Genomic DNA, 25,517 nt, shown 5'->3' with positions numbered 1-25,517 from the left:
TGTCTGAGCGGATGCAGTATCCACATGAAGGCTGCAGCTCCAAGCATGCAAAGCTAAAGAGGGTCCACCAGTCCACACGAGCATAATTGGGGCTTTTCCTGCGACGCGTAAATCTGCAAGTTGCATAATTTTCGAGCGTCGTTTGCCGGGAGAAACATTTTGGTGCAGCGGACCCAGAGGATCCTACTGCTGCTGCTGCTGCTGCTGCTCACACTGGCACAAAGACGCGTGTCTGCTGGGACTGGAGCTGCAGTCCACTTACCAGCAGCTGCAGTGCCACAAGTGCAGGAGGAAATCTGTCAGGAAAACTACGCGCCCGCTGCTCTCCTCCTGAACTCTTTGCTGGATCGAGTGGGAGCTTTCTTTTTATTTCATTCTCTCCTGAAGCCACAGAGAATAACGATCACTTCACAACTACAATGAGACAACCTGAAGCAGGGCTGAGTGGAGGAGCTGTGTTGGAAGAAGTGCAGTGAGGAGGAGGAAGGAGGAGCAGAGACTTCCAGGAGACGAGTGGATGCCGCCTCCGGTGCGGAGCTGGTCGCTGTCCGACGCGCGAGTGGTGCTGAAATTTGGATGATGTCCGGCCAGCGACTGCAAGGCTGCCGCTCGCTGCACCTCAACGAGGACAACGGCCGCTTCGCGCTGCTCGCCCTCCTCATCATCCTGTACCTGCTGTGCGGCGCCGCGGTCTTCTCGGCCATCGAGCGGCCCTCGGAGCTCCGGGCCCATGGCCGCTGGAACGGGACGCTCCTCAACTTCAGCGAGACCTTCAACGTCAGCCTGCGGGACCTCAACTCCTTCCTGCGGGAGTACGAGGCAGCCATTGCCGCCGGCATCCGGGCGGACGCTCTGAGGCCACGATGGGATTTTACAGGGGCTTTTTATTTTGTTGGAACTGTGGTGTCGACTATAGGTGGGTGATCTGTACAGTATGCAGCATGCACTGGTTTCCCAGTGGCCATTGCGTCCATTTGGTTGCAAACATGGTGTCCTCCACATACTTGTTGAGAAGGCAAGGCGGCTTTATTCAGAAGGCAAACAAAACACTATTTAAAACAAGGTAAAAGAGATTAAAAGAAGTAGAATAAAAGAAAGCATGCTTGGTGCATGTGGCCAAACCCACATGAAGTCTTATAAATACACAATAAACTCCAAACTTGCCTTGTAATTAGCTCACACCACCAAGTAGGAATGAGAGTCTTAATAATGTTAATTTTGTTACCTGATGACCAGAGGATTCAAGTCATATGAATTGGACTATGGTCATTATGTATCTGCCCTCTGTTTATTAAATACAAATCATGTCCTCACTGACAGTCTGGGTGTCAAAAGCATTGGTGCTGCCATCCCTTTAGGCTCATTTCCTCCCTCTGGCTTACGTACAGAATAACAGATTAACAATTATTTTCCAGTCATGTGTTGGATTTTGGCTGTGAGGCCCTTTGGCAACAGTGGCGACATCTGACCCCCCCTGCCATTTGGAACGCCACACTCATCCCTGGCTATAGGACAGCACCCGAGGGTGCAGTCTTCTCCCCTTTTTTGCCACATTTCTATTCAAACCAACAGGAATGTCAATGAGAGGCCCCCGTCTGCTCCCCTCTCGTTTAACATTTACTGTGCAATAGGTCAGAAAAGAGCAACTGTCCCTGCGAGGGACCGTTGGTGTGGTGCACTGCATGCCTGATGTTCTGGTGAACTCACCCCCACCACCCAACACCACCTACCATATCCCCGGCAGCAGCTTTCGAGGTGACAGCAGCTCAAATTATTACCTGGAGTGTTGTAAACTGTGACGAAGGGAATGATAAGGAAAGCTGGCGGCTGCAGCACAGTGAGAATTGGCTCCACATGAGCACATTAGAACCTGTCAGAACTTTATGGACTTTAGATCTGTCAACAGAGCTTTAGAGGCTCTTCCACTGTCTGCTCCCACATAGATGCATAAATGCAGAGCTCTCAGGGAGCCGCTGCACTCAGCTCACCCTGTCACAGGGGAGACTGTGTCTGTGGCAGGTTTTAAATACTCTGTGTTCCACTTGTCACGCCACCTGAAAAGCAGATCATGTACAGTGACTTGGCTGCTTGAGGGTAAGAAGAGGGTGATGTTGATCTCGACAGTATTTGTCTTTTTTCATTTGCAGACATGTTTTGTATCTCTGTCTGGATTTCCATCTCGCTTTGATCTCCACCCCCCCACCCCTCCGGCTTCTGTGCTACTTTGTCTGCATGCTTGTGTGCGGCTGTTATAAAAGGGATCTGTGGGCCTCCCCACACGGCTCTGTATCAGAGCGGCTTCCCCCTGCGCACTCCAGACACTCCTCCAAAAAACCCCTTCCCGCCTCTGACTCTGCCGTGGCAGAGGCATCAAGTCAGCAGCGACACTTTGCTCTCCCTGATGTGCCTCGACCATACCACTTTGAAAAATTGAAAAAAGAAGCTTTGGCCACTTGAGGCCCTTGTTTACCCACTTGTTTACCCATTGGCTCTGCCACATTCACTGGCCAATAGTGCAGCAAACAAAAGTGCATTGCAGCTTTTCATTTAAGGAGACCTATTTTGTATTTCCTCATTTTCAGATCTATTACAATGTTGGATTTCCGTAGTAAACAAAGTTTAAGTTAATGAGGTAAATGTTGATCCTAGTGAGAATAAACTCACTTTGACGGAAAACAGTGTGTTTTTCTACTTACGCGACAAGCTGACGTGAAAGACAGAATCCATCATTATGTCACACAATTAGCAGCTAATGACTATAATATTTACCGAACAGAGATGTCCTGCTGTCATCTCTGTTGCTGCAGAGCTTCGTGCCTTTCGCTCTCACTGCTCCGGGTCAGATTAGACATCTAAAATGACAGACTTTTGTGAAAAAGCTATTTGATATGATTTTTCACTTTTTACTTGTCCATGCCCCATCCGCTAACAGGGGGGAGGCAGGGTTTATGACCCGGTCAGCCGCCAGGGACCAATCAAAACACGCGATTATGCCGCCCATCTTTATATACAGTGTCCAGCAGAGCATCAATATGAAGATATGTCTGTGTAGCTGCTGACAGAGCAGACTTAAAGCTGCAAAGAAAGTCAATTATTCCATGAAAAATCTATTTGTGGAAAATCTATTTTTCTGTGTGAGACATTATCCCAATGCAAAGGGACACAACGTGTGCAGTGTGAAGCACAACATGGGAGCGAATCAAACCCAAGAACACTTATTATACAAGGGAGTGGAAACCATCTTTCTGAATCTGAATCTATCCAGTTCATATAATAGATCCATAAACAACAACAGGTGTCTGAGAGCCTGTTAACACGTTGACCTTAGCATCTAATCCAAAGCACCACTGTGTCTGAGTTCACTCTCACTAACGCAGCCCTTCTTGTTTTTCATCTCGTTGAAACGCAGGTTTGTCAGTATCCAAATCTTGCTTGTGTTGTGTTGTCCTGCCCTACATTTTCAGACGGAGCCTCTCCATTTGCCTGCTCATTAAAAAATAAACAAGAGTCTGGTCTGTAAATAGAATCTCTATTAATATCAAGAGTTATTTGTAATGCTCAGGGCTGATTGATAACCGTTGACTGCCAATCAGGACATCTCTCCGAGGTCCTCTGCGGCCCGTATGTCTCACGGTAAGATGCTGCAGAGACATTTGGGAGAAATACTCTCTTAGTTTTGAAGGATTCGGGTGAATACTTGTCAAGAGTACTTAGTGAGGGTGTTAAACTTGTTGAGATTGAGTGGAACAAATCACATAGGACTGTTGACTGTTCGTCGGTTCACAACACAATAATCCACTGCAGGTTTGGAATCTGTTCCCATCTATTCCTGGACTTATAGACCCTGTATGTGCTGTTTCTTCTTGCCCCTGGCAGCCACTGCAGCCTCCTGCTCCATCACATTCACATCCACCCACTCAGAGAAGTCACAAAGGCAGGTGAGGCTAAAAGGACAGTTTAACAAAAACAGTAGGTAGCAGACCTTTACACAGTTTCCCCCCTTTAAATGAGGCCAGATTTAGACCCTGTTCACCAGTTACGAAATGAGGAGAAATGTCAGAGGTGGGTGGAGTAAAGAGAAGGAGAAATCCTGGTTGTCAGAGCTGTGCTGCAGCAGAGCGACTGTGGCTCTTCCCTTGCAGGCATAATCTCATCCATCACTAACCATTGATTTAAATGGGACCCTTAAGAATCCTTTTAGTGGCTTCAATTGAAACTGTATTTTAAAGTTTGTGCTGACACTGTAAGAGAGGTGTAAAAGCAACTATATTGTCTATTTGTGTTGCAGTTTATTGTGTTGCATTAGGTGCACCGGAAGCACAAATCAAAATATAGACTGAAACTGCAATAATCTAAATTATGGGGATGAACCCACAGACTCTTTCAGCTTATTGTTTTGATTTTACTGCCACAATGTATATAGACTAGATTACTTGTAGTTGTTAAATTATCGGGTGGGACATTTTTTTCAAAGATGCATCCGTCATGATAGCTTATTCATGTCACACTGAGGTACATCCAAGTGTTTAGTTTGTTGCTTTAAAAACAGGGTGAAATACAGTGACTGTCAGCTGAGCCTGGCACAGACTCTGACTTCGAATAAGATGGGGGCTCCCATATAGATGTCAGTGGGAGGAGATGGTGACACGTTGTCCATTTTTATATACAGTCATTGGGCGGGCTATGGATGGCCAGAGCCTGCCACAAAAAAAAACATGTAAATCACATGCTGCAGTGTGGGACCTCTAGGTAGCAATAATCCAACCTAGTCCATTGACTTCAAAAAGGACAGAGAGGACATGCATGTTATTATTTACCCTGTGTTATATTATTGTAATGTAGTCTGGATTATGTTGTTTGGCTGTGATCACAAAGTCATTATTGGAGATCACAACAACAAGTAGATCGTGATAAAAAGTAACTTTGTCAACACAAAGCGACTTAAGGCTTATTACGAGAACAACAATGATTTCCCAGGTCCTGTCCCATGATCCACAGTGTGAATAAACAATCAGACCTAATGGCTTAGTGGGTTTTATCATCCTCCTCCTTGTCTTGTGCCAATTTAAAATGTGCTGAATTGGCTTAAACGAAACAGGCTTGTAAGGTTTGTGTGACTATTACACGCTTGTCTGACCAAAGCCAATGTGTCTGGAAGAGAACTGCTCACCACATTTGTCCTCTATACTGTACGATGCCACGCCTTGTAACTCACGTCTCTCTCCGAGGCTACCTCACCTCTGAGTCACCTCAGACTGGTGGAGCGTGCCTTTGGCATTTAAGCGGTGTGAAATGCCACATGACAGACGGGAGTGGATTCCTCAAGGCTGTCTGTGTTTTTGTTGTGTGTTCTCGTTTAGATTAACCGCTCGGTGCTGCCTCGTCAGGACAAAACCATCTGTGTTGCTGCTACTGTGTGTGTTGTGAGCGTTACTTCAGGAGGTGGGTGGGAATTCGGCCTGCAATCTGTGAAAGCAGATTCATTGGTGCACAGCAACTCGTTCTGTTTCTTCCCACAGCGCCGTTCAGACGGTCGCACACAGGCCTGACTCCTCTTTCTAAAATATTCACGAATCTTAACTTTGCTCCTTTGTCACGCTGAGCCCGTGCACACTTAATACGATGTGATGTGGTTCTGTGGGAAAGCCTTGTAATTGTGCTACAAAATAGAAGCTGCTCATATTGCACGAGCAGCACATTACATAGTAGGGTTCGCTTTTTCTGGTGTCGGATGCCGTCTTCTTGCCTCCTCTTAGATCTTCATAGAGTGAAATCACAGATTCAGAGGGAATGAATGCATCTCTTTAGATGTTTGCAGTCCATATCCTCAACACAACAAGTGTATCCTCAAAGAGGGAACGGAGGCGCTGGATGGACTCATGAGACTGTGTCTGAATTAATCTAGTTGTTGCATTATGTAGCTAATGTCTACCTTAGGGGAATTCCAGTATTTTTCAACCTGGGCTCTATGTTAATAAATGTGTGTATGTGTAAATGAATGGTACTTTGGAATCAGTCCAGTAGATATAGGCTTTGCCAACTGCCGCTGTTGAAAACGTGTGTTCTTTTATCCTTAAAGAGAAGAAGAGCCGAACTCGGTTTGCTCAAATCAAAGTATTTATTTAGGAAAGCAATGAACAGGTTATCAGCAAAGCAATGGGCCTCCACACACTAGTTGTATCAGAGCGCCCCGAACATCCGGCATCTGTCCATTTTATAACAGTTGATCTTCGTTCCTCCTCCTCCGAAGTGCGCAGGCGTAATCCATCCTCCTGGCTTTTGGAATACGGAAGTGAAAAGGAAGACACTCCCAATGACGCTATAGTTGCTAGGCAACCTGTTTTACTTCATAAATGTCCTTGTACCACAGATGCAATGTGGGCCAAAGGTGTTTACAATTGGAGAAAAGATTATTAGGTTTTCTGCCTCATCAAAACAAACCTGACTGTGTAAACATTCGGAACAACTTAACCCAAACAATGTCATACTGACTTTGCCCCAGAAGGGACAGTTCCTGGATCTCTGTGTGAGTTTAATGAATCCAAGGGAATTACGCTTTTATATTAAAAAAGTTAATTATGAGGACAAGTAAAAGATACATTATTGGCACTAAACAGCAATGGTTATTAATCATTTGTATGAAGCATAACATCTAAAGCTAAAACTGTTCCTATCTTTATTGTTAGAATTCTGTCAGCTCAGAGAGAAACTAAAATTTAGAAATCTCAAAACCGCTTACACAACAGCAGTGACAACAATGAAATCTTGTGAGGTAACACTGAAAGGCCATGAAATGTCCACGGTTTAAGAGATTTTTGTTCACCCATAAAAGGCTCAAATTGTTATCCTGCGTCTTTGCTTAGAGTCTGGCAACCTTACACGTGCCTTGTTATCTCTCTTCGTAGGAGCTCTATGTTCGTATACTCCAGCTCAAAGAAGTAGGGACGACCATGGAAGTCAAATGCCTCATTGTCATTGTCCACATCAGAAAATTATTAAGAAAATGATTCGGACATATTTCTCTCAGGGAAATCTGAATTCCTCTCTCCATGTCTCTCACTCACGTTTCCACCCCTTCTGATATCCACTCAAGTCTGACATCTTCTCCTTGAGCCAGACACGTGTTATGTTGTCAGACACAAAAATAAAACAATTTGAGCCTTTTCTAGGTGAAACAAAAACACTATAAGTGGACATTTCGTTGACTGTTGCAGTTGCCCCATAGGAGATGATCTATTGAACCAAAGTTTAAAAACATTTGCTTGTTACCAGTTAATTAAATTGTAGGTGAGGCTAATGAGAATGTCATTAGCATCAGTGTCATAAATCAAACGATACTTAAGGTGCCAACAAACTGATTGCTATTCATCCTATTGACAAAACAGATGCAAACTTGTAAACAGACTCACTGCACTGCTTCCTAGTGTGTTGTGCGCTTGTGTGTGCGTGGGGGTTTGTGTGTATGCCTGCATGTGTGTGTGTTTATAACCTTTTTCTATCATAAACACTGACCTGTAGACCTCATGGGGACCAAAGCCTGCTCAGAATGGAGTAAAATGTAATTTCTCCGGTCCTGGTTAAGGTTAGGCGTGGGATGTGGATTGTGGTCATGGCTAAGGTTAGGGATAATGTTCTGGTTAGGCTGTCCGCGATGAAATAAAGTCAATGTCAAGTGCAGATAAGGATAGCTACTCCAACTTGTGTGTGTGTGTATGTGTGTGAATCGTGTGTCTAAGATGCAACCTGCTGAGAGTGTCCACGCTTCTGTGCTCTGTCACAGTGGGTCATAAATCTGCCCTGACACGCTGAGGCATGTACTCCCCCACAACCAGGAACTCACGTGGTCAAATCATCACGGCCGAGCGATGCCAAGATCATTTTAGAGGACACAGCACATTTTCTGAGCTTCTGATTAGCATTTCACTGATTCTGCTCTTTGTACCAGAAAGCCAAGGAGAGGATAAACTCTGTGTGCTCTCTGCACTTCCCATCAGGGCTAAGTTATTTTAAATTTCTCCTCCTGTTACTATTTGGATCATCATCAGTTTCACCAACGATGATGTGAATGCTGACTTGCAGCTATGACATTTTAAACTCCCCCTCCAAGAAGAAAAGTCCTTCTCTCTTGAAACATTGGCAAAAATGTCACCTCGTTGCAGGAAGCCTCACACAACTATTCCACTTCTGCACCCAGCGGAACATGTATCTGCATCTTGGGGCCATGAATATAAATAGTTATCCGTGTTAATAACCTAAGAGCAAGTTGGCAAACAGCGTGATTTGGCAGTTGCCCATCTGTCTCTGGGTGGCATGGAAGGGCTGCTTGTGTAAGCGCAGAGAGGTAAACATGCTGCAATAGAGCATCTTTCAAATGACTGAACATAAACACTGGAATAGCATTAAATGTAAAATTTATAGATCAAATGTCAGAAATGTAAAGTCTCAAATCCTTGTAACTCGTGGGAGAAGAGACAAATGTGGATTTTGACTCTGACCTTGAATCAGTGAGACGGTTGGTCATGATTAGATTACAATGACAAAGCACTTTGTCTTCCCTGGAGCTTGATCATGGAGCACATGCTATTAGGAGTTATGGATATTGGATGTTAAGAAGCTACATACAATCATTGAGATTAATCACCTGCAATTTAAACGCTACAACTAGTTAAAAATAGATAGCTGCTGTCCATGTACATTATGAGACACTTGTGTTCAATGTCTCTGTATAATCTACCTACTAATTCCACAAACGCCTGTATTTCCATGTGTCTTTATGTGGAATGAGGATTTAGCAAAACCATTTATGTTATCAGCTTCACACTTGGCTTTAGTTAATGGCTCGAACAAATGCAGAGTTGAATTTGTTGCGATGATACATTAAATATTAATACAAATGTGAAGCAGGGCACTGGGGGGCACTGGTGTCTCTGGACACAGTTGAGTATGTTTTCTTCTATGTCCTCGGATAAACTACAGCAGTGGTCGGCATAATTATTTTCACTTTTATTTCACCATATCGCACTTACACAGACATTCAAGTGATTTATCGGCGTCATGGCAGCAACGTTCATAGAATCCATTCCTCTTCAGCATTTACTCGACAATGTAAAAGCACAGCATTGGATTTGTGGCTGCCCTGCTTTAAGTCAAGATGGATTACAGAGCTTTTATTTTGAAAAGTTGTAAACTGGGGTCTAAAGATTGTGTCAATTGCTCAACAGACCTCGGAAATAGCAGTAAATCCTGAATCATTCTAACTTTATACTTCAGTACTGTTTATAAAGAGCTTTGCACACAACGTCCGGCACACAATAAATTAAAAAGTGACTCACTAATGACAAGTAATAATTCTGAAGTAGCTCTGGAGCATTAACACAGGACAAGAGAACAGAACATTCCAAACACACAGGTTTAGAACGGCCACGGCACTCGACTGTGTGAATTAGAGGAAGCTGTGCTCCTGATCCTTCTTTATCTGGAGAATAATGTTCTTCCAGTAAAACCATGTGAGCTTCTCAATTAATCTGCCGCCCTGGAAAGTAGAAGGATAACATACAGACGAATGAGTTGCTTTGTCCTCCTGCCAGCATTCAGAGATCCCTGAGAGTCACTGACAGAGTCATCGTCTCGGACTCACAATGGGCCCTTCGAGTTAATTGAAAGTAAAACATTATTTAATTGTGAGCAGCAGAGCATTGCCTCATCATTTCTCTAAAACACCTTGCTGGTGCACAGCTTTTATGATCCAGGCTCATTATTGCAGCTGTCAGTCATTTAGCAGGCCCTGACAGGAAACCATTTTTTTTTTCTATTTTGCGAGGCCCTAAATTTCAGGGACTTGTGCTTTTGCATTAGCAGTAATGAAAAAACATTAAATCAAAAGTCCAACAAAGCTCAAGAATTCAATTCATGGTGGCATGTGATCGCACTGTTTAAATAAAGCCTCTTTCCACTGGTCAGAAAATCTACTAACGTTAAGACCCACTAACTTTTCTACTCGAGTAACTTAGTACTTGCTTTTAAATATACTCAAGGTATTATAAGTAGAAGTACTTGCAGAGTCTAGCCTGTTCCCTATTTCATTAATGTGGGGAAGGAGGCGGGGTCTAATGCTATCCGCCCGCTCTGATTGGATCAGTGGACCAATTCCCCTTGAAAATATATATGAAAAACAATATGAAGTCAGATATTTGATGATAGTGAAATGCTGAAAGTTATAAGTTCCCTAAAATAAATCTACTTAAGAACAGTAACTGAGTAAATGTAGCCTACTTTGTTACATCCCACCACTGAAGGTAGCGTTACCATGATACTGTATGAGCTCCAGACCTGTGTTATCTGTGATGCTGAACATGGAGGCTTATCACGCTGACCTGAGGGGGATAGTGTTTCAAAAGCTCCACCTGAGCAGGTGTGTTTGCTCTGGGGAATAATACAAGAGGGGCGTTATGCAGCCAAGCTTTTATTCAAACATTGACAGTGCAAGATAATAGGAAACACAAGGACATCGCCTTCAGATCCATCAGGGAGAAGCTATTAATCCGACGAAAGAATGACTCCTCAGTCAAATGAGAGGACCAAATCTCTGTTCCCTGTTTGCAGATGAACGACGAACGATGAACATGACTCTTAATTTTCATTTTGCTTGTACAACCTCTGTTCTACCTTCTCTGTGAAACGACCCTATGACACACCCTGTTCGTCCGGGTTTTTTTTTCTCCTTTTAAAATGATGTTAACACGGGGAACAGGAAGAAAAAAAAGAACAAACTTTGGCGCGGATCCAAAGTCAGGGCAGCATATTTTTTTTTGGACAACAAATCAATATGGACAGCGGCGGACTCATCAATCCTCCTGTTTTCGCTTGGCCAAGGAATTAAGTGGCGAGATACGATTTAAAACGGCGAGTCCTGGTTCAGTCAAGACGGAGCCAAACGAATCACAGTCACAAGACGGAGGTGTATTGTAGGTTGTTGTACACTGACTGGGTTTGTGTTGCCTCGTCTGAGCTGCCACTCTTGTAATCTATATGCCTATTGACCACCTTTTATGACTCTAAGTTACATCTTTCATTATGATCACCACAGTCCGTTATTTTCAATTATTACACAGCCATGAATAACAGTGAGAACACTCATTATCAATGCTCTGACACGCAGAACACATGGAATTAATGAATCGTGTGTGGGTGAGCTCTGTGAAATTTAAGGCCTCTTTGTTTCGCCCCATAGGATATAATGTAGTATGTGTCGGCTTCGGGGGGATTTATTCATATTTTATAGCATTTGTTTAATGCATATAGATTTCAAACTAAACTTGTACGGGATCCTATTATTTCCTCGTCATGTCAGCATTTTCCCACATTAGAAAATCCAGCATTTTCCCAGCAGATGGTGCAGCAATGATGTCCGCCAGAGTCGCTGCCCCTAAGCCCTCCCCTGTCCTCTCTGCAGACCCCCCACCAAGCCGCCCCGTGACTAATGGTTTCCTGTTCCTCGCAGAAACACAGTCATCAGCGGGGCGGGCATGCGTGGCGTTTTCTGCTGCTGCTCTTATCAGGCCAATTCCCGACCATTCCCTGTAGTGGGAAGCCGTTGACAGGGAGCTTGTCTATTAAGCTCATCCATTTGGGGACATGAGGAAGCTACGGGAGGGCAGAGATTTGATTTTTGGTTTGGAAAACATTTCCCATGATGAATCTTTTGGTCCATTTTCTTGGCTCTGGGGAGGTTTGTGTGTGTGTGTGTGTGTGTGTGTGTGTGTGTGTGTGTGTGTTGTGTATCCTCGATGACATGCAGTAACCTTCAGTCTCAATGCTACTTAGAGAGAGTGGTGAACAGTGCGTGTCCTTGGTTTAAACACAGGAACATGACTGAGTGCTTTTAGCGGCCATCTACTCTCATGTGGGTCTCCATTAGTAGCTTTGATCCCCTTGAACTGACTCTTTGGGTTTTTCTGCTGTTCTCTGTAACCCCTCTGTAACTTTTGGAGATTAAATCCAACTGTCTCTATATTCACACATGCCTTACCTTACAAGAGGAAGAAATGTGCTCGGCATGTCCGATGGTCGGCCTAGTGAGGAGGTTTTCTAGTCAAATTAATCAATAGGCCTTTCCAATAGGTCAGAAATCAAGTTGTGGAATCAATAGGTCAGGAAAACAAAACAAAGAGAGAAAAGATACTAAAATGCTCCCTAGAGCTAAAGAAGTGCGATGATTTGGAGGATAATTTCCTGTGGGTTCAGCAGCACAAGGCACCCATTTCCAATATATTTAATCATTCCATTGATTTTTACTATACATTTCAGTCACTGCGATTTAAAGATCTATGTAGTAAGTGGGAGCTAGAATGGCACGGAGTAGAGCTCATACTTCTACCAGGGTCCAACAGTTGCCTCGGGAAAACCACATTTAAATTCGCCAGATCCAGAGTTTGTATTCGGATCTGCAAAAACAGCACACACTCATATCAGTCCCCTAAAAAGACATTTACATGAGAATGTAAAAAAAAGAAAACACCCTATCTCACAATGTTATAAAAAAGAAAAATCCCCCGCTGACTTCGTTCTTGGGTCATACCACACCCCTCCAAAATGTGTCCTGGAGTCATTTTTGCATAATCCTGCTAAGAATCATAAAAACAGTCATGATCTCTTTTTTTAGCGGACCCAAAATACAGAACACGAACACAGCTGGTGGATGGTAGTAAAAAGGTTTATTGTTCAAAGCTGGAGCTGGGGTGGTGGTGGCAGGCAGTGGGGATCCAAAAGTCCTGGCAGAGTGAGGCCGGAGCAGATAAAGGTGAACAAGCGGAAGTTGCGCAGCTGATTCTGTGGCAAAGAGAGCACGGGGTAAATAAGTACAACAAAACAAGACATATGTAGTCACAAAAGCCGAGAAGAGTTACCACACTGGTGAATGGACGATATGGCGACGACAGGGGGGATGAGCTGAGGTCTTATAGAGTCGAGGAGATCAATGTCAGCTGCGCAGGTGTAACACAGGAGGCTCCTCCCAGCTCCAGGTGGAGCCACCAGGGAAGGAGAAACAGTGGGGGAGGGGAAAACACTGAGCACAAAAGGAGGTGGAAAAACCTGGTCCTAACAGAATCCATCAAACAAAGAAAGGATTACCTTGGTAATAATGAATAGATTTTCATTTCATACATTTCCTAATTATTTTCCAAATTAATTAATTACCTGGATGGTCTACTGAATTTTAAAGAACAATTACCCATGGCAGTGGCCCAGAGTCTAAAACGGAAAGATGCTTATGCAGGTTACAGATTCTGACTAAATCAATGGTGACCTGGTGACCCAGGAAAATATCTGTGGAAATGTGGACTGAGGCTTTAAAAAGCATGAGTTATCCCACTGATAATGTGAGTTGGGTGGGGAAGGGAAATTTAACAACATCTTGCAATCTTAAAGAAAGTGAAGCAAATCCTGGATCCACAGCAACTTCATCCTTCATCCATCCTGCATCCTTCCACCAAGTTTGGAGGAAACCCGCTCTGTAGTTTTTGAATGATCTTGCTAATAAAAACGTACAAACAAACATAAAAATTGACCTTGTGGTAACCGTAACCTCTCTGGTGGAGGTAATCAGTGGGTCTTGTGGTTCCAAAGTTGTTAAGTATTTGGAAATTGTTAAGCGTGTTCATTTATCCTTTAAGAGAAGATGAGCCGAACTCAGTTGTTCAATCAAAGTATTTATTTAGGAAAGCAATGAATAGGTTACAGCAAAAACAATGGGCTTCCAGTACACTAGTTGTATCAGAGTGCCCCGAATATCCGGCATCTGTCCATTTTATAACAGTAGAGCTTTGTTCCTCCCTCCTCGGAAGTACGCAGGCGTAAGCCATCCTCCTGGCTTTTGGAATACGGAAGTGACAAGGAGCCACTCCCAATGAAGCTATAGTTGCCCGGCAACCTGTTCACTTCAGGAAAGGCCTTGACCCAGCAGATGCCATGACAGCCAAAGAATATTATCAATTGGAGAAAAGATTATTGTGTTTCTGCTTCATCAAAACAATCCTGACTGTGTAAACATTCAGATCCTCGAAACTAAACAATGTCACAAAATGAAGTCAACAAAGTTACTCTGTCTGACCTCCAGAACTTATCAGACAGCTGTGAGACTGACCATCGTTGTGACGCACACACATTTCTAATTTGTAGATTAAACATTAGGAAGGAAAAGGTGATTATTAAAATCATTTATATGAATGCAAAATATCTAGCTAAAACTACTTTTATTTTATTGTTAAGAATTCTGTCTCTAGCAAAGACAATTTGAAATCCTAACAAAATGCATGAACACATCGTTGCTTTCGGTCTTTTTAGGTGATTTGTTGACAGTAATGGAAATCACCAGCCTCCTCGTTTAACCTCTGATCTCACTGTAGGTGCGTTGAATGTATGCCAGAGTAAATTCGACTTCCCGCTCTCTGAACTGTGGAGAGTTTGGACCGTACAAGTTGGACCATTTCACAGCTGCTGTTAGCTCCTTTGTGTTTAGAAAAAACCTGTTGAGCCTGATAGAGTGTTTCCTTTGGTTTAAAATATGATGACTAATTACTGTTTGGAGGCGAGTCCTCTACTGAGGGTAGCAAATGAAATGCAGAGCAGTCCATCAATACATCTATTAGCAGCACTCTCAGCGGTTAGTGCTATTTAGGGCCTGACTTTACTGCCCCCTTTAATGAGCCATTGTAACTTGCCATTGGCCTGTAATGAGAGCTGCTCAGTCTAAATTGAACGAACGCCCCTCAGAACATGTGATTTTACCTCGGTCCCTGATGATAAGCGCTGACCCGAACGCTGGAGTCACTGTGGTCCGCCGGCAATCTATCTCGGTCTCTCCCCTACATTTCATTTCCCCACAGTCTGATAACCATTAACGCTGTTTCTCTTTCTCCGCGCAAAACTGTCAAATGGTAATTAATGGATACTAATGGCAGCTTTTCCATCACATTCCCTCTGGTTGAATCTCCAGTGTGTAATTGAGTGTGCGAGCATCATACGCCATTAGGGCATCATTTCCAATGTTGAGTTGAGCATACTTTATTTAATGCAAATGGGTAAATATTCTCCAAAGGCTTTGATTGAATTGGATTAGCACACATATGATTTCCTGCCTGATCAAGTTCTGTAGGATGAAAGTCTCATCCTGGCTTGGAGTGGAAAGAGTTGCCTGAGGTCAGCAGCAGGATCATTGGTCTGTTCCGGCGACTTCAACCTTTCGTTTTTTGGTATAAGAGAATAAAGTCACACAGTGTTTGCCTGTTTGGTTTCAGCTCAGTCCTTTTGTGTTCTATTATTGCTCTGTTGTCCCTAATGCGTCTTGACACAGTAGTCTGGAGTAATGGCTCTGAAATGCTACACTGAATCGATGCCTGGTGCCTTTTCCTCTCTTAGGTAATTTACTCGGTAATGAGAGACGGTGCAGAGGACTGCCTCTGCGTGGACTGAGAAGATGTAATCTGTTTTCCCTCTCATTCAGTTGGGTTAGAGAGTCATGGGCGGCTAATTAATTAACTATATGAAACAGGAAAATAGGATTTCACTGAAGGGCTTAATTTGGGTAATCGCTGGCCCTCGCCTTCCTGTTTGCCAACAGTGCCTGTCTGTGTGTTGCTGAACTACTTTCTGTGGCTGTTCTCAGACAGGCAATGAATAGCAGATATTCTCCTGACATTCTCTGGAGAGGCTCTGGACTTTCTCTGGAGTTTCTGCCGCCAACCCCAAAAGACAAAAGACAGGGAAGTGAGCTCAGGTGAGAAAACAGCAGGAGATCTTCTGGAGGAGGCTCCACGAGAGATTGGGCGTGTTGATGACGTTTCTAACACCCGAAAGGATGCAAAAATGAAAGAAGAATACAAATATCTCAAGATGATAAGCTGTGCCTTCCATGTATACATGCAGGCATCACCAATGAAGATGTAAAGAGAGCTTTTGGTGATGTGAGCTGATGCCTGTGTTCTGTAAACAAAGACACTGCAGCAGAAATTATATACTACGCCCTGTCTCTGCTACTGCACACCCCCCCCCAGCCCCCCCCTCACCCGAACGCTGTGGAGATTTTTCTGTTGTTGCGGGCACGTCTGAGTGAGAGGAGAATCTCCCGCTGCGTTCTTCATGTGTGAAAGGCAAACTCCAGCGAAAGTTTCTACCTAATTCTCACATCCTCTGGACTTCATGCTTGAAAATAGCTTTTCACAAAACTCCAGATTTTTTAGCGTCTGATGTAATGTAGAAAACCTAGAAAAAGTCTATCTGTGCTTGTGTGTGTCTGTAAGAGACCATAAGGTGTGTGTACACGTGGGTCTATATTTTTCCTTGGCTCTAAAACACAATCTGTATCAATCAGCGTTGATCTAAATGACCCGGCGTGTCAACAGCGAACCCACACGAGAGTGGTTTCCAGTGCGAGAGATAAGGTCGAAAAAGCCATTTTGAGCATCATAAAGGAAGCACTGGCTGGATATTGATGTCATTTATTACCTGACAAGGGTGGTTAGAGACAGATTCATGTTTAAGGGGGGAAAAGGCGCTGCCCTCATGTTCAGAAAAGACTGAAATGGAGGATGGACATGATGAAATAATCGATTAACCTTGGCCTGGAAGTGAACTAGTTGATCTTTCAGCACGATTTTATTTGCTGGGTGACATTGTGGGTGGGTTCAAGTGTGTGTGTGTGTGTGTGTGTGTGTGTGTGTGTATGTGTGTGTGTGCCTGTGTCTGTGGTCACATTGACCCTGGAATATAACAGAATGGGTGATGCTTGTGTGAAAACAAATAACCATAGAATGTACACATGTAAGAGGAGAAGGGTTGCATTTGAAAAATCAAACAACAGCAGATGTGTTTGATGTGTGGTGCATTAGTAAAAGTCTCTTTCTAGCTGACGAAGATGTGTGTTTTTTACACTTGTATAAATTATTTTCTACACTTAAGATGCTGTAGATTAAAACATTGATGTTTTGTATTGAGGAAATCAATGATGCCATAAACCAGGGTTTACAACATGAACTAAGATCTGACAAATGTGTCCCAGGAGAAATCTGAAGGGTCACAAAACCACTATAATAATTACATTCATACAATATATAATGTTTCTATTTATATTGTAACTTCACTGCAATTTGTGCTTTTCAGCAATGGCAATATTGGTCAGTCAGGCTGGTTCACCACTTATGGTTGGAAAAGCCTTATGATAATATTATTATTATGTTGTGGATATTAAAATATTAAAAGGTTTAAGGGTTGAAGTTTTTGTATTTGCTGTTTGTGTGTGTAAGTGCTGAAAGATTTATAAGCTGCACCTGTGACACTACTCGAAACTGAGAAGTGCTCATTCAACATGCAACAGAATCCATAAGCATCCTCTCCTATCCTCCTCCATCCTCTCATCTCCGCCCCTTTCCTCTCCTCTCATAACCCCCTGCCGCTGCTTGAACATTCAGTCTAATTGACTTAGAAATCAGAAAATAGCAGGAAGCCAAACCACACAGCCCAGAAAAAAAGAAGGATTCAAAAGGCTTACCTAAGCTTATTCCTGACAGTCTCCTCTCCGCAATATGACCCCTGTGTCCTTGATTTTCCAGGCCCCACCAACTGCTATGAACAGTATAGAAAATACTGTATATAAACATATGTTGTTTACACAATAGCATATGGCTTTGTGTGCAAACATATACGTTAAAGGAGACACATTATGCTCATGTTCAGGTTCATCATTTGAATGTTTGCTATTAGTTGAAAAGGTTTACACGCTTTAATGTTTAGTAAACACATCACTGTCCTCAGACTGCCCATTGCTGCAGCTCCTCTTTTCAACCTCTGTCTTTAACACTTGGTTTCAGCTCATGTCTCTTTAAAGCACTTCCCAATATAATCCAGTCTGCTGTGATTGGCCAGCTGGTCCAGTCTGTTTTGATTGGTCTACTCCTTCCAGTGCGAATACGAAATGCCAAAATCTGAAAAAGAATAATGTGTCTTTAATATCATCTAACTTATGACAGTGGAAAGTTCCTGAATAGTGCAAATAACAATTACTAAAAAAGTAAGTGTGAGACTGTCATTGGATACAACTCTTCTTTTTAATCATTTGTTTTATTTCGTTCTACATCCAGTTTTTCTAACTTTTGGTTTCCAATTTGTTACTCCCTCTCCTCATTATCTCTTATTTCACAACATACCTCTTCATTTGCAATGCAGAACATTCTTTTTATTATTTATTTCCCTAATGTCACATTTCTTTACCGTGCTCTCATTACTGTGACTTTCACAATTTATTTATCACAAATTATCAACCAGTTTTTGCTTAAAACTACTAATGTGTGCCGCGCTTTGACATATTATTCATTACTGCCACAAATATTTACAAATAAGATTTAAGCCTAATTTAAAACGCTCATTTAGATTTGATGTTGTTTGGCTTACATGCACCACTTCCCTCGTCTCAAACCAGCAACATAATATCTTGTGAGGAAACTGAAGACATCCTGTAATTGAAAATGTATTTTTAACCTCGCTCAGGGAACTCACTGTCTCATATTGCTCCTGTGTCTCTGCAGGTTTCGGGATGACCACACCGGTGACGGTCGCAGGAAAGGTGTTCCTGATATTTTATGGTCTCCTGGGCTGCGCTGCCACCATCCTCTTCTTTAACCTTTTCCTGGAGCGCATCATCACTCTGCTGGCCGTAGTGATGAAGGCCGTAAGGGAGCGACGAATCAGGAACAGCGGTCTTCTCCCGCCAGGCATCCGCCATGACTTCTCAGCCTACTCCCTCCCAGGCTGGAAGCCCTCTGTGTACCACGTGATGCTGATTCTCGGCCTGTCAGCCATCACTATCTCCTGCTGTGCATCAGCCATGTACACCCCCGTTGAGGGCTGGGCGTACTTAGACTCGCTCTACTTCTGCTTCGTCACCTTCAGCACCATCGGCTTTGGGGACTACGTCAGCAGCCAGGTTGCCGATTATGAACAGCAAAGCCTCTACAGGGTGGCCAACTTCCTTTTCATGCTGATGGGCGTGTGCTGCATCTACTCGCTCTTCAATGTCATCTCTATCGTCATCAAGCAGGTGCTCAACTGGATCCTCGAGAAAATGAGCTGCTTGTTTTGCCAGCGCTGCAGTAACGCCAATGCCTTACTGGGAAGACGCAACGCGATCCGACCGGGCTCCCGGGGTCGCCAGAGTCGGTTCGGCCAGCCGTCCGACTCCGAAGGACCTTGTGATAGTGACACTGAGGGACGCAGACTATCTGGGGAGATGATCTCCATGAAAGACCTGGCAGCCTCTAACAAGGTGTCACTGGCCCTCATGCAGAAGCAGCTGTCTGAGTCAGCTAATGGATATCCCAGGACAGTCTGCGGCAGCTCGCGCCATAATGGTTTCTCTGGGGGGGTTGGCGCCCTCGGAATCATGAACAACAGGCTGGCAGAGACGAGTAACTCCAGGTAGAGGCGACAGTCAAACAGGAGTAGGACAGCTCCTCATGTCCGGCTGTGCAACAAACCCCGACGCTTTGGAAATGGATCACCAGTGTAACTTGTTATGCATGATACATTTTGATTTTTGAGATACTTTCGGAAATACAAGCCTGTGGTGAAGATACAGGTAATGACTTTGATGGTTTGATGTTGATGGCATGACAAGGAATCCACAGAGTCAACATAAACAAATACATAAGTCGATTGGGAAGCATAGGGACCACCCATCACCCATTTCATTAACCTTAAACCCAACCCAGAACAAATATCTCTTAAACATCGGTCCATAGAAATAGTCTGTTGTACACGCTCGATATATCAGACTTACTTGACTAAAATCCTCTGAGCCAAGGAAAGTACACAGTGCAATCTTAATTCTTCATGGGAGTTTGCCAGTTTATATGAATGTACATATTTAATACTCATATAGACATGACGAGTGTAATCACTGAATGATATAGCACATACTGAACTATGCATTTTACTTTTCATGCATTTTTTTGCACCATTTCTAGACCTTCAATTGATTGTGCAATCCCCATTCATTCTTGACACGGGTCAAGTTTCTACCCTCAGGTGACTCCTTTTATTTCTGGGGCGGTTTGTAGAAAGTGAAGTTTGTGAGCGTGGCAGTGATGTAGCTGATTTTGTCGGGGCTGTAGCGAGGGGAGGTTTTAAGAGATTAAGGGGCTACAAAGAGTAGTTTCCCTATTCCTGGAGATGGAGGAAAAGAGCAAGGCTGAAGAATGAAAATCCATTTCTCGTGAGAGAGGAACTGGCATTCTTATCAGCTTGCAACATATTTTGGTGGCTGAGACTTTGACTTGAAGGGTGAAAGACGGCACCTTCCAACTGTTCCTCTCTCTGTGTTTTTTCCAGCCTTACAGCTGTCTGCGAGGAAGTCAAATGATAATGGCTGGCAATGTATTAATTACTCTTTGAATGCAGACTGCGGACTAATGTCTTTTTAAAACTAAATAAATGCAGTGTGGGTTTATTTTTTGTTTGAAGTTAAATAAAAGGGAATGGAAGGAGGCAAATTATTGTTATTGGCACATTATGTTAAATGAAGCAGATCAAACGTAGCCGGGTCAATCTCCTTTTGCTGGAGTGGGAACACAAACCCCCAAAGGATTCCTCTAACTTGTATTGATTGATCCTTCGTGGAAATTTACATTGAGGGTAAAAGAAAGTCTGCAGAGGCTGATTTTCCTCTTGATTTCACTGTAAACGTTTTGCCAAGATTTAATGGATAGAGGGTGTTTTTCGGAGAACAGGGTGCTACTCTGTCAGGTTTCGATTGCGATGTTCGTGTTGCCAGGAACCATCTATTCCGAGGAATCTGTGATGTAAAGGTGTGCAGTGGAGAAGACATTGATTGTTAAATGTCCGGGAGAGAAGGAAATCCAAACATACACACGATACGAATCAACGGCCTCTCAAATCAACTCTTCCTGGCGTAGATCTTCATCATCTTAATATCCACGCGGGCCGCTCACTTCTTCATCTCTGCATTCGCTTCACACACACTGCACCAAAACCCTCCTCCTTCCTTTTTTTTTTGCAGATCTCTTGCTCTCTCCTCACGCTCATCACCCTTTACACTGTGAATATGAGACATGCCATAAATGTATATATACATGAAGAACTGGAACGTCTTAAAAAGCGTTCCTATAAGAATAAGGCGTGACACGCATCTTGATCTGTCCTCAGTGTATTCCATCACTTCAAAGCATAGAGCTAGATAATTTCCTTCACTCCCCAGTCTCACTGAGAGGACTAGAGAAAAATGACTCAGGTAGTTCAATCTTCAGGCTTGTCTTAGTTTTAACCTGCATGCCATTATGGTTAAGCCATACAAGATAGATGTATATAAAACAGAGGACTCTTTAAAGTCTATTTTTCTACTTACAGTATAGCTTTCAAATATCTACATGTGGATGACTGAAGAGGTCACTGTCACGTCTCACACACTCCGTCAACAGACCGATGGGATGCAACATTCACAACTTACCCACCCAGAAAAAGTATGGTCATAGTGAACACAGGCATTTCAAGTGTTGAAGAATATTGAGAAAGATTTGGAAAAATGCATGTTCGAGGTATTGTCGACAGTTAGATGAGAAGATGACACCACTTCCCATCTGTGCTGTAAATATGAAGCTAAAGCCTAAGTTTTGCATGAAGGCCAAGAAGCTACTTAGTCATAAAATCTGATATTTTGAGAGCTTGACGCACTGCAAATAAAGAAATCACATGCACATAGAAAAACAACTCCATCAAGTTGATGACACATGCGCTACAAAAGGTCACAACACATGCAAAACCAGAAACACACTGCAAATAGCTCGTAAGTTCCATCACCACTGACAGACTGTTTTCATGTGTTTCCAGCTATTTCCCCATTCTTTGTCTTAATGCTAAAACAAAGAGCTAAGCTCATCGGCTGATAGCTATAGCTTCATATTATATAATACCTTAAACTGTCAATAAAGATGGACGACGCATCGCTACCTCTTCCCTCTTTACAGATATGAAGCCTTACTAACGCCAACGTTTCGCTCCGATTACGTCATTTGGAACGGATTACCACATTTGGAGAGAGTCAAACTCATAGCATCAAATAGCTATCTAATACCAAACTTATTGGAGAATGTAGCACTTGGACATCCACCAGTGCAATAAGAACTACCTAAAAACCATCACATTTATTTGACGTCCACTTTGACTTTTTAGTTTGGTCCAAGTCTCATCCACTAACACAGAGTAGGCACAATTGTAGCCTACCACCAGGGGGCGGCTGAGACATTTTGGCTTCACTTTTAGTGGTCGTCATGTCGTCCATTCTTATATACAGTCTATGATAAAGACACGTATTTCCAAAAATGTTAATTTTGTTCTTTGACAATACCCAGTAGAGTGACTCATGAACCGTGGAGTGAACATATGTTGGTGATGTGGAGCTTGCAGAGCCAGGGGCAAGATTACTCTGTTGTTAACTGTGACATTTTAGACGTAAAAGCGTAGAGTACAGGGACATGTAGGGAGGAGTGCGGCCATGCGGTAGCAAATGACATATGGTAGTTTCAATTCAATGGTGATTCCCTGCTGCAATACGTCGCCAGAGGTGGAATGATTTGCTGGCATGTCTCTAGAATAATGATTCATGACTGATGTAATACAGTATGTGAACCTTCATATTTCCCCTCCGAGGTTTAAGGTAACAGCGGCAGAGGTTTCAGGATTGCCAACTGCGTTTTACAAGCTCCTGTGGCCACCTGCTGCATCGTGTCCTTAACCTCCCTTCCCGACAAGGAGCATGTGTGTGTGTGTTTAATGCATCTGTGTGTCCAAACCAGTGTGTACAAGACTGATAATGAAAATTAAAGGACTGTGAATGTTATCTTAAATGCTTCCCTGAATATACATCCCCCTAGAAGGCATTTGATTCAGTATAATAACCATCAAAATGCATTTTTCCCTACGTCTGAAACACATCAAGCTTTTTAAGGCATTCAATAGAGTATTTGATGTTTGCTCACCTAAAATGCATGCGTGTCTTGAAATCAATTGCCTTACTTTAGTCCTTGCATATGACAAAAAGGTTCCTAACAGATCTTAGTGTTTAGAGCTTGTGTGTTGTACCATACAATCCTTTTGCATTTTGCAAAATTGATCTCCATTGATTGCAATGGTTTTTATCTGCTCCGCTGTCCCCTGTATCTTCTGTAAGAGGAGACAGGCGGAATAAGGATTTACTGTATGTTTGTTATCAGCAGAAATGCCTCTTCAATGTGATTTCACTGATTTATCTTTTTTTCATGTAATCAATTCTCTCATGCTCTCATCAGATATGAAATTAGACTGAAACAACGCAGAGTATTTAAAGCCCACATTATTTGTATATAACATGGGTGAACATAGCAGACTTGGATCCCAGCGCTATGAGATTTGCAGTTAAGTTATAATCGTTCATTTAGACGTTAATTGTTAAATATCTGCGAGTTTATCCCAGTTAACACATTGGAAAATCAGATCTGTAGTCAACAGCACTTGTACTGTGCAGAAGCTCCATTAAAATGACATGCTCCATATCTGTTACAAGCACCACAATAAAACAATTTGTTTGAAATGAGCAGAGACTGGAGATGTTGTTAGAGTTCATCTAAAAGGCTTTCAATGGCGCTGACAGCATTATCATTAATTCAGCAAAGCTATGATTTCACAGTACGCTACACAACACTGTGCTCTCCGCGCCGCTCTCCTCTGAGGCGGAGCGCGGGAACACTTTTTGCATTCAGAGGCTGTTAACGCTGTTCGTTTCAAGAACAAGAGGCATTGCACATTCATTTGACTGGAGCACACTGGAAATGGCTGTTGACAGCAGGCAGGTAAACAGCTGAGTGGCTCGGTAACAGAATGACATATTCCAGCTCTGCTCGACTGCTTCTGATCTCAAACAAGAGTCACACTTGTCGGCTTTGATCCGGAGCTTGTTTTCCAAATCCACAGGACATATGTAGCTGCAGGTTTTTTATATAGGCTACATGAGGACGATGATACGGAGACGCAAACTGCATCCACGTTTCAATTGAACAGCTGCTCCAGGCGTCTGTAATCCACAGCTATGTTGACCTTTGCCTCCATCAACATTGGCATCAGCACCTCGGTGTGGGCGTGTCTCATGTTGCTTGCGTTGTGGTTGGACATCCAGTTAATGTATGCAAATGAATTCTGTTTGCAAGTTGCACATTTATACCAATGATTGTACTTTTATATTTATGTAATTAAAAGTAAAACATATATGAAACAAGACGGGGTTCCATTAAAACACTGATATTTAATGATGTTCCTCTGATGTTTTGATGTTCCTACACCATCTGATAATGACTTACAATCCCAATGTTTATGGATATCGTACATTTTATGTAGAATATGATATATCAGAATTTGGCTAGTTTCTCGGTTGTAATTTTGACTTGTGTGTTCACATGATCACTCTTTACCAGTCAGGAATTTTATAACTCCAATATTACAGCATAAAGTTGATCAATAATGAATAACAAAATAGCTTGGCACCTAAACCTACAGTTTAAAACTTCCAGAGAGGGTGGAAGGTGGATATAAATACTTTCAGGCAGATACTTCCAGTCTTTATGCTGAACTAATCTGTATAGTTGATTAACCATTAAAAGTGACCGGCTTTGTGATATTGGGGCATCTCAAAAAGTGATACCATAATTAGATAAAACATGGTAACATGGTTCAGCCGAGAGAAAATTCATAGTAATACTAAAATGCAAATAGTAATTGTAAAAAAACTATTGAGCTGCATAACTGGCACTAACAGAAACCTTCAGTATTTTCAGGTTTAATATATCTGAGAATTTCTTTCACCAGCGGAGGCCAGACAAACGCTCGCTGCCTCTCAGCGACACATTTCAAAGTAAAGAGACACAAAAGAGGAGGGTTTTTTATTTATTTATTTTTACAGTTCTCTCTTTAATTATGCTCATAAATGCTCCGCTGGTTTTTTAGTAAGCCGCTAATAATGATCATTTTGGTAGCCTGCTCTACATCCAGTTTGCTGGAAAGACCTTGAAGCAGCGTGGCTCGTTGGTAATGGGTCGATCAGGATGTTAGTCATAAAGGGGAGCCTGTAATTGCATTCATTATTGAAATGAGTCTGATCCCAGCAAATTATGCAGAAAAACAACATACATTATCTCACTGAACAGGGGGTAAGAGGAGTCTGTGTGGAGGAAATGTCTGTACTCATCAGTAATTTTCTGTTTAGCAAGAAGGCTTGATTCGACCGTTAGCAGAGACGTTTGGAGCAATTAACACCCACCGAGGATGACTTCAACTCGCCCTCCACTTCTGCTCGACCACTTTTGATCACTGGCGTTATTGTTATGCTGGAATATCTGCACGTTGCCAGACGTTTACAAAATAACCAGCCTCTGTTTCCTACAATAAATCACACAAAAATAAATCCATCTTTTACTGCAGCGCAG

The 25,517-nt window shown here is 42.8% G+C and overlaps 1 protein-coding gene across 1 annotated transcript; it reads left to right on the top strand.

Annotated features, from left to right (window-relative positions):
* The first annotated feature begins 576 nt into the window (after positions 1-576).
* On the top strand, positions 577-19,471 carry kcnk12 (potassium channel, subfamily K, member 12). Its single transcript, XM_061087854.1, has 2 exons — positions 577-916; positions 18,579-19,471. Exons 1-2 carry the CDS (start codon positions 577-579, stop codon positions 19,469-19,471), a joined length of 1,233 nt encoding a protein of 410 aa, XP_060943837.1.
* Positions 19,472-25,517: the final 6,046 nt, after the last annotated feature.

The sequence above is a fragment of the Limanda limanda genome, chromosome 15 (assembly GCF_963576545.1).
Source record: "Limanda limanda chromosome 15, fLimLim1.1, whole genome shotgun sequence".
Lineage (NCBI taxonomy): Eukaryota > Metazoa > Chordata > Actinopteri > Pleuronectiformes > Pleuronectidae > Limanda > Limanda limanda.
The sequence above is the reverse complement of the archived record's forward strand: the minus strand, read 5'-3'. Positions and strand labels throughout refer to the sequence as shown.

Coding starts and splice junctions, on each gene's coding strand:
- kcnk12 (XM_061087854.1), top strand. CDS start 577: ATGATGTCCGGCCAGCGACTGCAAGGCTGCCGCTCGCTGCACCTCAAC. Junction 917..18,578: donor AACTGTGGTGTCGACTATAG/GTGGGTGATCTG, acceptor GTGTCTCTGCAG/GTTTCGGGATGACCACACCG.